The following is a 14616-nucleotide window of genomic DNA, read 5'->3' on the forward strand; positions in this document are numbered from 1 at the left end:
CCCAGTGCAGCCCCCTGACACCTCCACCACACGCCGCGGGACGGGACTTCCACCGGCTGCAGGACCTGCCATAGCTGCCTCCCAAACTCAGACAAAGGAAGAAAGGGAAGGGAAGACTGGGGGGAGAGGGACAAGAACGTGCCCCTACGGGAGGACGGAAGATGGAGGCTGCCCAAGAGCATCCATCCCTGGCGGGGAGGGGGAAGGGGAATAAAATCATATTGTGGCTCCCAGGGGCTGCTTTCAGCCCCGACAGCACCGCGGTCACCTGACTTCAAACAGATCCAGGGGGAGACGATTGCGAACACGCATCAGGAAATCTGGACGCGCTGGGAGGAATGTGCTCCCCCCGCCCAGCCCCTTCCCCTCCCGTTCCCCGGGCTCCGGCAGCTCTGCCGACTTCAGATGAAATGCATTAACAAAAAAAAAAAAAAATTTGCATTTTAAACCAAATTCAGAAGCTGGGAGATCTGCACTGGGGTGCGATCCCCCTCGTCCCCCTCCTGCCTCCGGCTCCACGGAGAGGTCCACAGAAAAATGAGCTGAAAAATGGCAGGAGATGGAACCAGATGAAACGAATCCACAGCATTTTCAGAACTGGAGAAAAAAAAAAAAAAAAAAAGAGCTTGATCATACAAAACATGGTGGGGAGGGGCAGAAGGGGCAGGCTCCAGCCACGCAGTGGAGGGTGTTTCAAGGAAGAATCATGGTTTTTTGATTTCTTTCTCTTTTTGCAGCTTATCTGCAATTTAAATGAAAAAAAGAAAAAAAAAAGGGGGAAGAAAAAAAGAAAAAAGCATTTGCATCCAAGAGAAAGCAGCTTAAGTCCTCTCGGTGCAGTTGGACAGGCTGCAGCCGTCCCTGGCCAGCAGCCATCCCTGCTGGGGGGATGCCCCACTCCCTACACCACCCCTCTGCCAGGGCTGGCCCTTCTCCTTCCCCAGGCAAAGGATGGGGAAGGGGCTGCGGACAGGAGACCCCACCAGCCAGGGGGGCTGGTGCCGAGGCCCCCCCGCCTCATCTACCTGCTCAGAAGGCTTTATTCCCTTTATTTATTCTAGCAATAGGAAGTGGGATGTTTATACTCTCAGTAGTTGGGAACCCAAACAGAATATAGTGTTCTGCACTGGAGGCAGTTATTTATGGCTTGTGGCTAAAGCTGATAACGCTTCCTCCAGAGACCTGCCTGCATTGTGCAATAAAGCAATTGCACATTATAGATTAATAGGCATTTCATCTGGACAGCTGAATCAGGGGGCAGGACGCTGCCAGAGCTCAGCAGCAGAGCCTGGGGCTGAACGCAGCCCGCAGGGGTTTTGCTGGGGCAGGGGGGTGCTACGCTTCCTCCTACCCAGGATGGGCATCAGCTCGACAAGGCTTTCAAAGCACTGGAGCCAGGCCAAAACCATTGGCCTTAATTCATTAGTCAACTAAATTTCGCTGGCTTCGCAAATAAGGACTTTGTCTGAGATGGGGAAACGGAGCAGAGCAACTATTGTGCCCCAGCAGCGGGCAGAAAGGGCCCTTTGAGAGGACACTCTGCCGGAATAAAAGTCACTTTTATCCCGGAATAATTAGTGTGCTCTGAGTACACTAATTATTCCAGCATAAAGGGACTTTTATTCCCAAGCAGCACGTCTGTGCGGGGAGCTGCTCTGGATTCTGGTCCACCTGCCCGTGTGAACGCAGCCCCCGCGCCAGGGACGACTCAGCCAGCCCCGGCTCGCAAGGACCATGGATGTGGGGACCCACCAGCCACCATGGGGTGGCCACCCCTGCAGGTCCCGACCAGGGTGCACCTAGGGGGTCCCACCCCAGCCGAGGCAGGGAGAAGTCCGCCCCCCTCGCTCGCCCATCCTGCCCCCCCAGGAGACATGGGGGGCTCCAGGAAGCTGGAGAGCAGCGGGAGGGGGATAAAGACCTGGAGACCCAGCCCCATCTCCAGCCACCAGGTCCCCTCCTGAGGTCCTCTGGGGACCCACGTGCTGTGGGGAGCATCTCCCGTCTCTGGGGAGGACAAGGTCACAGAGTCACCATGCCAGCCCCTGCTATTTCAAGGTCTCTCCAGGAGACAACAACCCACGGCAGTGCCGCAGCCCTTGCCCGCTCCTGCCAGAGCTCCCTGCCCGTGCAGGGCTTTCGGCCATCAGCTGCTCCCATCCTGGTCCCCAAAAGCAAACCTGACCGGCCCGCGAGGACATAGCCCCAACAAACTGCTGCCTCCCAGCTGGGGTGGGGAAGAGCCCTCCTGCCAGCGGACACCACATCTGCGCCGGTGCTTTCCAGGCACAGGCCACACGGCAGCTTCCCGGGCAAGGTGGTGGTGCGGGATGGGGGAAGGTTTGGTGTTTCCTCAACAGTGCGCCCTGGGAAGCCACGTCCCGCAGCGACTTCAAGGTGGCTTTGCAGAGCTGCAGCCCACAGCATCTCAGCATCCTTGGGGGGCCACACAGCCCCACAGCTCGAGGGGGTCCATGCTGGAGCTCGTCCCTGCGCCACTCCCCTGGCTGCTGTGCCAGCCCGGCAGTGTCCCTCCTGCCGCACCAGGACACTGGTGTCGGGCAGGCGACCAAGCCCCCGTGCCAAGAGCTCTGCAGAGCCCGACAGTGCCTACAAGCCGCAGCCACCACCCAAATGGTGAGCTCCGAACCAGAGCAGAGGGGAATCCTACAACAACAGAGCAAACCCTAAAGCCACATCTGGGGCCACTGCACAACACCTGGGCTTGTGACTGCTGCTGCTCAGATCAGCTGTGCTAATCACAGAACAACCCTGCTGCATCCCCGTGCAGGCCGGGCCAAGGGACCAGGGCAGGTTTCCTCAGCGGTGCTCTGCTCCCAGACACCCGCTCAGCTGTATTTTAAGACGTAAAGGGAAAAAAAAAAAAATCCTTGGCATGGTGAAATGTTCCATCTGTTTATAACTGGTAACAATGATTAAAGAGGAATCCGGTACAGTTAAGTCTGCTCTGATGCTGCGTCCCAGACGCTACACTACCCCCTTGGCATCTCCACCAGCACAGCTTGGCTATGCCAGCAACCACCTGCTTGCCCGCAGCAGCCTGGCTGCTCCAAGGTGGTTCCTGCGGGTCAGGGATCCTAGTTTGCCTCGTTTTACCTTCTGCAAGTTGCAGAAAAAGAAGCTTTAAGATTTTACCCAGCCAAAAGGGTGTGGGGCTGAGCCAAGCGGGTTTCAAGGTATGGCGGCATCAGAGCAGCTGCAGAAGAGAAGACCAAGCTGGTGAGTAAGCGCGGCGCGAGGCTCCAAATCTGCTCTTCCACAGGGAAAACACGCTCTGGGCCGCGAGAGGAGACGCTGAGCAAACCCATCTGGAACAGCCAGTGGAGGCCCAGAGCTGCGGCAGGAAGCAGGGCCGCAGTGCGGGCGCCAACCCAGGGATGCTGAACTGGCTTGGGGCCACTGGGCCTGCCAGAAGCAGCCCCCAGAAGCAGGCAGGGGACGTGTCGCACAGCATGGACGAGGCCAGGGGCCCACAGACATTTCAGCTGATGTTTTTAGGACCAAGGGAGGAAATTTCCCTCCTTGGAAATAACCCAGGAATTTCAGGTCCCCGCTCAGGGGCAAAGGCAGCGGCTGGCCCCAGGGCAGAGGCGCAGGCACAGCCCGACCCTCCACGCAGTGTTTGCCCCCAGCGCCCCGCAGCATCCACCCAGACCACGGGGAAGGCAGCTGCCGCGGGAAGTATTAAACCCAAGTGCTTCCTTTTCCAAACAATAAAAAGGCACCACGACGCCCGTGGCGCCTAGCACCGGGAGGAAACCCTTCACGGCCCTCTTCCAGCTCCCCTCCCCATGCTGGCTGCCCAGAGAGACGGGGTCTGACACTGAGCCAGCACATGCGCCCGAGGGAAGACGGGGCCACCGCAAGCGCTGTGCACTTCGGGATCCTGCTGCCCTCCAGGGTCAGGGCTGCCCTCGACTGTTGTGCATCAGCTGGAGCTGCTCTCCCGGCCGCACACTCAGCCGGGTACAGCCGAGGGGCATCGCCACCAGCAGCTGAGGACGAGCAATGCGCTTGTCCCCAAACGAGGCTGCTCCGAGCAGCTGCCGGTGGGCACCCGCCGGCAGCCCCAACATCGGCAAGCCAGTCTGGTACCTCCAGAGCAGAGATGGGCAGGGCAGGCAGTGGAGTGTACCACTGCTCCCCGGTGCCGCAGCGTCACACTCATGGCACGAGCGCTTGCATCCACATGCAATCCTTTAGGCCACAATATTCAAATTCTGAGCACAGCACAAACAGAAAATCACCAGGCATGTCTGCGGGGTGCCAGCATGTGCCACTGTGGCATCGAGGGGCGCTGCCCCCCAGGGTGCCGCAAAGCAGAGGGAGGGGACACCAGTAGGGACTCAGCCCCGAAGAGCCTGACACAGCAGCACACGGTGTGGGCACCCCAGCACAGCCCATCTCACCAGCGGCACGAGCGGCAGAGACGCTCGACTGTTCATCAGCTACAATGAACCGCTGTGTGAATCTGGGACCCAGCAAGCGCTCAGTCCCTGCACTCAGACGGCTGCAGCGGCGCCTGCAAACAAAGAGCTGCACCATATTAAGTAAATGGACTAGATTGATGCATTTCAAAGCTCTCGGCCGATTAAAATAACAATTTGCCTGGCAGCCCACAGCAAACAAAACCCAGCCACCCCCAGCAAGGCCAGGGCAGAGGAGCAGCAGCGTGATGGCTTGGAAAGCCTTCGTCCCCCCCAGCTGAAATCCTCCTCCTCAGTTCGGTCGCCAAGGGATGGACACCAGAGCCCCGAGTCCAGCAGCAAGTCTAAAAGCAGCAATTACTTCCCTCGCCTCACCACGCCAGCAGCCCCCATTATTTAGCAAGCAAACTGCATGCTTGCAGTTCACCTCGCCCTTCACCTGCCCGTCACCGGCTAACACACCAGAATGTGACTGTCAACACCTGCCCATCCTTGCCGTGGTCTCATTTGGAGAAACAGCATCTTGCAAGAGGCTAATTAGTCCACTCAATTAAAGATGCAACTTCAAACTCAATTAGACTCCCTCCCAGCCATCCGCAATTCCCACTGATGCCTCAGTCCACACATTTTGGACATTAGAGACCTGCTCTCACCTTCCCCACGGGCTGACACTCCCTGGAGCCAAGGCTGCTCTTCCCGTCCCTCCCCTCGGCGGCACGTTGAGCACAGTCCCACCAGAGAAGCTTCGAGCTGCCAGCAAAGTCATTATCCAACATTTCAGTTGCCAACCCCACAAGTCCTTTGCTTCAAGCAGTGCTGGGACCATCTCTGATCCTGCAAAGCATCTGCATGATTGCAGCTGTAGTCTGCTCCGTTCTCCTGGCTAAGAAAGGACATTGTGAGTCTATATTTAGCCCTAGAAATGGCTGGACTGCGTTGGGGGAAGCAACCTCACGCAACAGAATAACATCTAGTAAAACAGTCCTCATGGCCTACCCAGTACTTTTCCTTCTTAAAATAAGAAGCACAGAGTGAAGAAAACAAGAAGTTTGAGCCGAATGAGAAAACGCTGAAAATATTTGCTGCTGCTGCTTGCCGCTGGCAGGTCAGCCTGCCAAGGTACATTAAATGGAAGTGACTGAAAAGTTAAGTCAACATCAAAATCTGGTCTGTAAATAGCTTGAGTCGGTCTTGCACTGGCTTGCAAAATCCGAAGGAGTGGAAACTGCATCCCCTCAACAACAAGCTGCAGCGCGGATGGAGCCGACGCTCCATTTGGGAGAGCCAGAGGAAGCCTGCGCCGGACGCAAAACCTCCCCAGGTACTCGGCGAGGCTGTGGCACATGCCACCTCCAGCCCGGGTACTGCTGGCCACTCCAGCCGCCTCCAAGGTCCCACGCGGGGCACAGCAGGCATGCTCCGCGCCTCCCGAGATGGGACCACCCCCCCCACACATGCACAGCACTTGGTCCAGCATCAACAGTTCCGGCTGCTCCCCAGCGCAAAACAGGGCTCAGTGGCCCCCGCCAGCTCTCCTCTGCATGGCCACAATGCAAACAGGGCCCAGAAATGCACCACCGCCCCCCTCCCCAGGGAACAGAGGCTGCTTCACTCAGAGGACCCAGCAGGATCCTGGGGAGCAGCACATCCACAGCAATGGCAGAGGGGGGACAGGCCGCCAGAGGGACCCCAGCTTGTGGCTCCTGGTTGAGGGCCGAGCCTCCCCGCATGGAGAGGGACATCCATGGGAACGTGGCCAGATGCGCTCTCTGGGAGGTGACAGAGATAAAATTCAGTCCAAGCACAAGGAGAGTCTTGTCTGGCTGGCAAAGCAGGGACCACAGGAAGGAAACAGGCAGATGCATCCACCACTTGTCAGCTGAGTCAGCCGCACGCCACCGCGACTGGGAGCCAGCACCATCTCCAAGGAGCCCACTTCCCAACCCTGGGACCTCTGGATTCATCCGGGTAATTCAGCTGAGCCCCACAACTTGTTGGGATGAGCTGGGAGCAGAACAACTTCATGCTTCGCCAAGGCGCTGCCCAAGGCAGGTGGCTCTCGGAGAGCCCGAGTAGGGCTGTGGGTCACCCAGGGGGTCTCAGGGGCACAGAGCAAGGATTTTATTTGTGGGGCTGGCACAAAGAAAGTGCTCAACACAGATCTGGGAACTGAAATAATTTCAACACCTGGAAGAGGAACCTCCTGCTCTACGACAAAGCCGCAGTCTCACCCGCTGGTTACCACCATGCTAATTGTGCTGACTCAGCAGGGTCACGGCACAGCCTGTCCCACCCTGGGCGCTCGATGGCTCCCGAGGGCCCAGCCCTGACCACAACGCCCCCGGCTGTTGCGCAGTTTTGGGAAGCAGCCCCTTGCGCCCCCTTCCCAGGGCAAAGGGCACTTGCAGAGGCACGTGCTCCCTGTGCTGTTTTGGAAAGGCAATTTGGGGCCCAAGCTGGCCAAAGTCTCACTGAAAGGCCCTCCACGGGGAGCATGAGAAGTCATCCCAAAGGCACAGCCAAAATCCCAGAGCGCCACGGGAGGTCACAGGCATGGGCTCAGCTCCTCCTGCTCCCAGGGCATCGGTGCCGCATGGGGCAGCAAAACCTCCAGCTGCGGGCACCCATCCGCAGGGGAAGGCATCCGGAGTGGGGGAGCACGCAGGCAGCCCCGCTCCCCACAGAGCTTCCCCAGCGCTCGCGAGATGGTGGCGAGACCTCGTCGACAGGATCCACCTGACAGTGAGAGCAGCTCCCTCCTCTCTGCCACCGTCTGCTTGCGCTGCCGCTGCACAGGAATGAGCCGCACAGTAATGAGCCGCACAGCAACCTGCTGGCAGAAGCGCAGCACCAGGCAGTCCACGGTGCATGAGCACTGCTCCGCAGACCCCCAAGGCCCAACTTCCCCACTCGGCTGCCACAGTCACCCGTACAAATGGTAACGATGCTCCTGGTTCCTGCCCAAAGGGCTCCTTCGCCCTCGCCCTGCCCCATCCTCAATCACCCTCCCCAATCTCAGCCCACAACCACAGCAAACACCCAGGAGATAACCGGGACGCTACCGCAGCCCTCCAGCGGCACCCGAGTCTCCCTGTGCCCTCCCAGAGGGGGAAGGAGAGGGGCTGAGCTCAACCCGCACGTGGTCCTTTCCTCAAAACCTTCATCCCAGACAGCCCGAGGATGGTTTTTGGGGCCAATTCTCCTGCCTTGAAGCTGCTTGTGTCACCACCCTGTCAGCCCACAGTGGACTTGAGGGCTGTGTTTCTGAGGCCCCCACGTAGCAGCTGTTTTATGCCGCTTTTCCCTTCACTTGTCTCTGCTTTTCCGCTCTGATCCTGCTGTTTCTGCAAGGAGACGGGGATTCTGCGTGCGGCAGAGCGGAGCCCGTGCTGGCCAGCATACCAGGCAGGCAACCAGCCCTGCCCCACCGGGAAGCCAGCTGCACCGGGCAGCCGCGGATCAAGTATGGGCTGGTGGCAAAGAGGAATGAATGCCAAAGCAGAGTCAGCTCCTCCAGAAGAGGAGGCTCTGGGGGCCAAGACCTTTGAGGAGCAGGGAGGACTAGGGCGGTTTTGCTCCCCATCAGCCCGACTGGTACTCAACACCGGAGGAAAAGCATTACCAGCTGGAAGGCGCGAGCAGTCCCCGCTCCTTCCCGGTTCGCAGGCTCCCATGGAGCACATGGAAACAGCACGGAGAGAAGACGAGGGGCGAGTGGCAGGGCTGAGACACCAAAGACGAGGGGGACGCCACAGCGGTTCCCACCTCCACACCACCCACAGTGGCTCAAAACAGCTTTGGAAGCAGTGAGAAGGCAACGCCTCAGTTTCACCCCAAAACAGGCAGTGCTGCCAGGCTTTGTCAGGGATGCTCCACCACTGCCCCATCCTCTCAATGTCAGTGCATGTCACCAGACAGAGAGCACACGAAACGGGGGCTGGAGCCCAGCCTTCTCCTCCGGACACCGCAGCAGCACCAGGGCACACTGGCATCCCACAGCACAGCACCTCCTGTGCAGGGGCAGTGCCCCACGGGGCTTCCAGGAGCCCCGAGTTCTGCAGAGGAGAGGGTCTCACCGGGATGCTCCATGTGGGGATGCCGGGCACCCTCTCCTTCCCTCCCCACCACTGCATGGAGGAGCCCCCAGCCGGTCCCCGCGGGCAGTCCTGGTCCCTGTGGCAGCCTCTCCGACCGCTCCTGTGTTCTCCTCCCAGCAGCCCCCAAACACTCCTCTGTTCACCTCTGCTGAACCCAGCACGGCTCTTGGCACGTCCACGCATGCCCAGGAAAACAGCACGCGCATGCACACGGGCACACGCGCTCCCCTCGCATGCACGAGACGCGCCAGACCACCAAGGCGGCGAGCGGGAAGTGCTGCACCGAACACCACAGCCACCCTTAACCACAGGTATTTCCAAAACAGAAGCGGGGCAAACCCTGCCTGCCCTCACTCCTCTCCCAAAGGCTCCTCAACTCTGCCCGCCGAGGCAGCGGGACCCAGGGAAGCTCCACACCACCCAGCAAGCAGCAGAGGAGCCCCAGCAGACAGGAGCTGCACATCGGTGCCCTTTGTGCCCCTGGAAGAGCTTCCCCCTGCTCCCCACCCCACTGGCTGGACTTTGCCTCCCCTTTCTCCTGCAGCCAAAGCCAGGAACAAATGAACAGCTTGCAGAGCTCCAAAGAGAGGCAGCAGGTGTGGGGAGCTGGGTCTCTGGACAAGGACGGGGACCTTGCACCCCAGTGGCAGCCGGGCAGCACTGGCTCTGCCACAGTTCCCCCAGAACCCCACTGCACCAAGCTCACCCCTGCCTGCAGCAGGCTCGGGCAGCGGGAGACCTGCAGCCAGGGAAACCAGAGCCCGGTCAGGACCGCTGGTGCCAAGGCACCAGCTCAGGTGCCACCACGGTGCCACCTTCTGCTTCCCAGCCAGCCCAGCCACACCCCTGCCGGAGCGGGGGGCTTTGAGAGCCCCCTCTGCATCCTCCCGCCCACAGAATCGCAGGGTTCCTTCCCCAGCTCTCCAGAGGATCCCTCGCCCTGCTGGGCTGCCCAAGGCTCCATGGGGCTGGACCAGCACCTCACCCCCAATGTCACCCCTAAGGGGAGCCCCTCAGGAGGGGAGCGTGCCGCTGGAAGGAGGGGGCATCTCTGCACTGGCTGTTGCCCCACTCCAGCTCATGGGGTGGAGAAGAGGATGGAGGAACTTCCCTCCACCACATCATCATTCTGCAGCCTCGTTTCCAAAGGCAACGCAGCTTATGCAATGAGTGATGCCTGTCCCTCCCGCCCCCATGAACTTCTGGATCCGCCGGCTGCTCTGAGCCACCATCGAGTGGGGACGATGCCTCTGAGACCTGGGGTCCCCGAGAGCAGGGCGGGAGCAGGCGACCCTGGCAGGCTCAGCTGTTAACCATCACCTGCATTGATGAGCCTGCCACGTCGGTGCCAGCAGGTCAATCAACCCTGCGGGGTGCCACGAGCTGCTCTGCTCCTGCCACCTCCCTTCAAGGGATGCTAATTAAGCGTCTGAACCTGCAGTGGGGCAAGGAGGGGCTTGGAGGGATGGAAACCGCAGGCTCCAGCCTCCTGCAGCCCCAGACACTAATCTGGAGCAGGGATCTGGCGTTTGCCCGAACCTCCTCCATCCCCCTGACCTGGTGACGGGTCGGGGGCTGCCACTGCCACAACACCAATGCCAGCGGCTTCGCCTGGTTCGCTCCAAGGTGGGCGAAGAAAGGGAACAGAAAAACCTTCCCAAAAAAAACCTCGCCAATCAGTTGCTCCAGACTTTCGCGTTCACCAGGCAGTTCCCATCTGGACAGAGGGAATCCATAAGAGGAAAGCTGAGAGCACCAGCTCAGAACCCCCATTTCTCTGATTTTAAAGCAAAAAACAGCCTCCTGCCCCACGCATTCAGGCGTTGCAAGGAACTTCTCCACCGCCGGTTCCCCGGCTCGTTCGGCTGCCAGCTCCTAAACACACTCATGCTGCCAAGAGCAGCCCCTTGTACATTCAAAAGCCCGGCCATTGAGCTGACGAGCTCGCTAAAGTATTTACTGAATAGATCAATAAGAGCAGGGAACGAGACGTGCACAGCTTGGAAAAAAGCAGCTGGCAGGGGAGGCTGGACAGACAGACAGAAAGCTAGCCCCATCGCTGGGTAAACATTTTTCCAGTGCCACCAGACCGGCCACGGCCAAACTCCGCAGCGGGGCTGTGGTGGCTCCAGGAGAAGCAGCCTCAGTTATGCAAGAGCGGGCGCGAAGGGCGAGGCCGGGCTGTCACAGGCGTCCCCGGGGAGCAGGGGGACCCCAGCCCCCAGGGACCCCCGGCGCTGGCTCCCGCAGCGGCGCCGAGTTCCAACTTTCCGGCCTGGCTGCGGGGACAACTTTGGATTCCAGAGGAAAATGGGATGGCGGGCGGGCTGAAAGTCACCAGAAACTGGCAAAGAGGGAGAAAATGGGGAGGGCGAGCGAGCGGCCACCCGCGGCTGCGGGGGGGGGGGGGGGGGGGGGGGGGGGCCTCGCTCCATTGCGGCGGGGCGGAGGGGCGCGGGGAAGCGCGGCCGGCGGGGAAGGACGCGGCGCCCGAGCCCGCTCCCGGTGCCCCCCGGCCGCCCCTGTCCCCCCCGCGGCGCGGCGGGGCCGGGCTGCGCCCGCTCTGCTTTGTCACGGCGGCGCTGCCCGCCGCGGCGGGGGACGCGCGGCACCTCCCGCCCCCTCCCCGGCCCGGCCCAGCGCTGCGGCCCCGCCGGAGCCCGGGTGCTCCCGGACCCGCGCCCCCGACAGCGGCCGCGGGGCCGCGCAGCTGCGGCGCTCCCCCCGCCGGGCGTCCCCGCCGCCCGCTCCGCTCTCCGCGGAGGGACCGGGACCGGGACCGGGACCGGCCCCCGCCGCCCCCGCCCCGCGCGGCCCGGACTCACCTTCGAGGGCGCGGGCGGCGGGCGCGGCCAGCAGGGCCAGCAGGCACCCGGCGAGGGGCAGCAGCGGCCCCATGCCGGCGGCTCGGCGGCGGCTCCTCACGCCGTGCTGCCCGCGGGGCGGCGCGTCCCGGGCCCGCGCACCGACATCCGCGGAGGGAGGGGGCGCGGGCGAGGGAGGGACGGGACGGAGCGGGCGGACCCTCCGGGCTGGGCGGCGGCGGCGGCGCCGGGGGCGGCGGGGCGGGGGCGGGGGGCTGCGCGCGCCGCCGCCGCCGCGGAGGGATGGATGGAGCGCGCGCTGCCGCCCGCCTGACGTCACCGGGCTCGAGCTGCCGCCGCGCGGCGGAGGGGGGGCGCGCGCGGGGGGGGGTCCTACGCGGCGGCCGCGCGGCGCGCATGCGCGTGCTGTGGCGGGGCTGCGCCCCCCGACCGGGCCGGGGACGGGTACGGTGTAGGTACGGTATGGGCAGGGGCATGGTGCGGTACAGGTACGGTATGGGCAGAGGCATGGTGCGGTACAGGCAGGGACATGGTACGGTGTAGGTACGGTATGGGCAGGGGCATGGTGCGGTATAGGTACGGTACAGGCAGGAGCATAGTATGGTATGGGCAGGAGCATGGTATGGTATAGGTACAGTATGGGCAGGGACATGGCGCAATATAGATACGGTATGGGCAGGGACAGGCAGGAGCAGGGCAGGCCTAGGGATGGCCATGGCAGGGTCTGCCTGTGGCACCGCGGGTCCCGCACCCACGCGTCCTGCAGCCCGCACCCTGGCGATGCCCCTCCAGGCCCCTGCCCGTCCCTGCTGGCGATGCCCCCACAAGCTCGGGGCTGCCGGAGGTGGCCGTGCAGCCCTGCTCCCCTCTGCCGGCGTAGAGATGCTGCTGGGGTCAAACACAGGACAGAGGATAAATGGCTCCCGGGACGGGAGAGCTGGGCAACAGCTGGGACCCGCGGGTGGCGGGGCCAAATATGAGGTGCTGCTGGGCGGTGTGGCCGCGGCCAAGGCAGCAGCCCCGTTTTGCCTGCACCCAGCAGTTCCCCAGAGACCCCATGGGGAGCAGGACCGACCCCCGGGGCAAATGCAGGGGTCCTTCTGCAGAGGAAGCGGCCCACCAGGGTCCCAGAGCAGTGGGACCCTTGCCATCCCCCAGATGTCCCTGCGGGAGCGAGCAGAGCTCAGGACCAGGGGACAGGGCAGCAGACCCCCTGTCAGCAGGGTCCCATTGTCAGCAGGGCCGGGCACAGGGCTCAGCCGCAGGGCTGGATTTCGCTTGCCCAACTTCACAGCCCAAGTGAGGCAGAGCTGGTCGCCTGCACTCACCGTCGGTGCCCGGCTCTGCCCCATGAGCCCGCTGTGGGGTTTTGGCAGAGCCCTGCCAGCCGGGGCCAGCAGCTCCATTCCCAAAAAACAACCTCAGTTCTCTCATCTCACCAAAACATCTTTTCTCTGCAGGGAATGTCTCATCCTGCCTCGGATATTTGGTAATGAGTCTCCGTCACCGTAATCTGCGTTTTTGGCTGGTCATGGCTGGGGCCATGCTGCCAATAATTGCAACATTTTAAAAGGCCCCAGGATCCAGCTGGCTCCAGGGCCCCAGACATGACCGAAGCTGCAGGGGGGCTGCTGGCCAGTTGGGGGTCTGGCGGCCTGGACCCCTCCCCAGGCCGAGCTGACTGCCAGCCTGCCCCTGACTGCCCTTGTCCCTTCTCTGGCTGCGGGTCCCCATGGGGCCCGCTCCCTTCCGCCACCCCAGGAGAGCCCCTCACCGCTCCCCTGCCGCCACAGCTGTGGCTACGATCTCGGAGCCAGAGCCCTGACATCAGAACCAGAGCTGTGATGCCGTTCATCTGCCACAGCACCCTGCCATGCCGCTTCCTGCAAGGCCTGGTGCCGAGGAGGGGAGATGGGGAGCGGTGCAGGCACCCATCACCAGGCAGCTGCCTGCAGCCTCCCCCTGAGCAATGTCACCTCTTAAAACAATGATGCCACATGCCTGCCCCCACCCCGGTGAAGCAGCAGTGCTGGCAGAGGCTTGGGGGGGGAAGAAGCCCAGAGGCAGCCAGCCGGGGGGGGGGGCTGGTTCTGGCTGCTGCTGCGCCAGATGTTTGGGAGGAATGTCCAGATGTTCCTGGGAAGCCGCCCCTGCAGAAGGGCTGGCGGGGGCACAGGCAGGGGATGCCCCAGAGGGCGCGGGGGGGGGGTCCGAAGGGATGCTCTGTGGCCCCCACTACTGCGCCAGAGGCCCCAGAGGTTGCGCAAGCCTTGGGGAGCGGAGATGGCTGGGATGGCTGCGGCCGCGCGCTCACCAGGATTCCTCCCACGCGTGACCCGCAGCCCACACTGGCCCGGGTGGCTCCGTGCAGCCCCCTCCCCATGCACCCCCTGCCCTGCGGGCGCTGCTGGGCTCTGCTGCCCCCCAGGGCAGTGCACCCCACGGCCCCCCAAAGCTGGCGGGACGAAGGCCACTGCTGCCCCTTGCCCCCCCCCCAGAGCCTTGCAGGGGTCTCACTGCAGACGCGGGTGGCTGGGGAGAAGGATGCCAACACCAGGTGCCCTGAGGCCACCCCTCCCCGCGCCCGTCAGTCATTGAGGGTCCCACTGCAAAGCTCCTCCTGGGCAAACACGCTGCCGGACCCAGTCCCACTGCGGTCCCGAGCCCCCGCAGCAACAGCCGGAGGGATGCCTGTGATGGCGTCACCCGGATGCTGCCCTGAGCCGGGACCTGGGGGGGCTGAGCAGGGCCAGGAAGCCCCTTCCCAGCCCCTGGGCTCCCCGTGCCGGGAGCGTGCCGGGGCTGCCTGGGGCTGGATCTGCCCCGCACCGCGGCGGGGCTCCGGCCTCCCGGGGGACCCTGCTGCGAAGGGCAGCCAGCGGGTACGGGGCGAGGCGCAAGCGGGGCGGGGGGAGATGCCGTGGCCGTGGGGGCCGCGCTCCCGGGGGGAGGCCCGCGGCCCCGGACACGTCTGATGCCGTAACGGGCACGAGCACGGAGGGTTCACAGGCGCCGCGGCGTGAGGAGCGATGGGGGGAACGGGGAGCCGACCCCGGGGCTGCGCACCCCGGGGCTCCGCACCCTGGGGCTCCGGCGGCGGCCCTGCCCCGCGCCCGGGCGCCCGCGTCCCCCGCCCCGCCCCGGTGGCACCGGCGGTGCGGCAGCGCCCCCTGGCGGCTCCGGTGCGGCCCTGCCCGGTGCGGCGCCCCCCGCCCCGGCCAGGGGTGTCGGAGCGGCCTCGGGAGC

General features: G+C 63.2%; 1 protein-coding gene across 4 annotated transcripts in view; it reads right to left on the minus strand.

Moving 5' to 3' along the window:
- Nucleotides 1-11524, minus strand: part of LRP1 (LDL receptor related protein 1) — a 91994-nt gene extending 80470 nt beyond the window's left edge. For 3 of the 4 annotated variants that reach the window (XM_087771092.1, XM_087771091.1, XM_087771095.1), the window contains exon 1: nt 11371-11524. In XM_087771092.1, the coding sequence (XP_087627218.1) occupies nt 11371-11443 (73 nt within the window). In that variant the 5' untranslated portion in view covers nt 11444-11524. The remainder of the gene's footprint in view (nt 1-11370) is intronic. The other variant, XM_087771094.1, reaches the window with a different exon arrangement.
- Nucleotides 11525-14616: the final 3092 nt, after the last annotated feature.

The sequence above is a fragment of the Nipponia nippon genome, unplaced genomic scaffold, assembly GCF_047370975.1.
Source record: "Nipponia nippon isolate SJK-2023a ecotype South Korea unplaced genomic scaffold, ASM4737097v1 scaffold_35, whole genome shotgun sequence".
Taxonomy (NCBI): Eukaryota; Metazoa; Chordata; class Aves; order Pelecaniformes; family Threskiornithidae; genus Nipponia; species Nipponia nippon.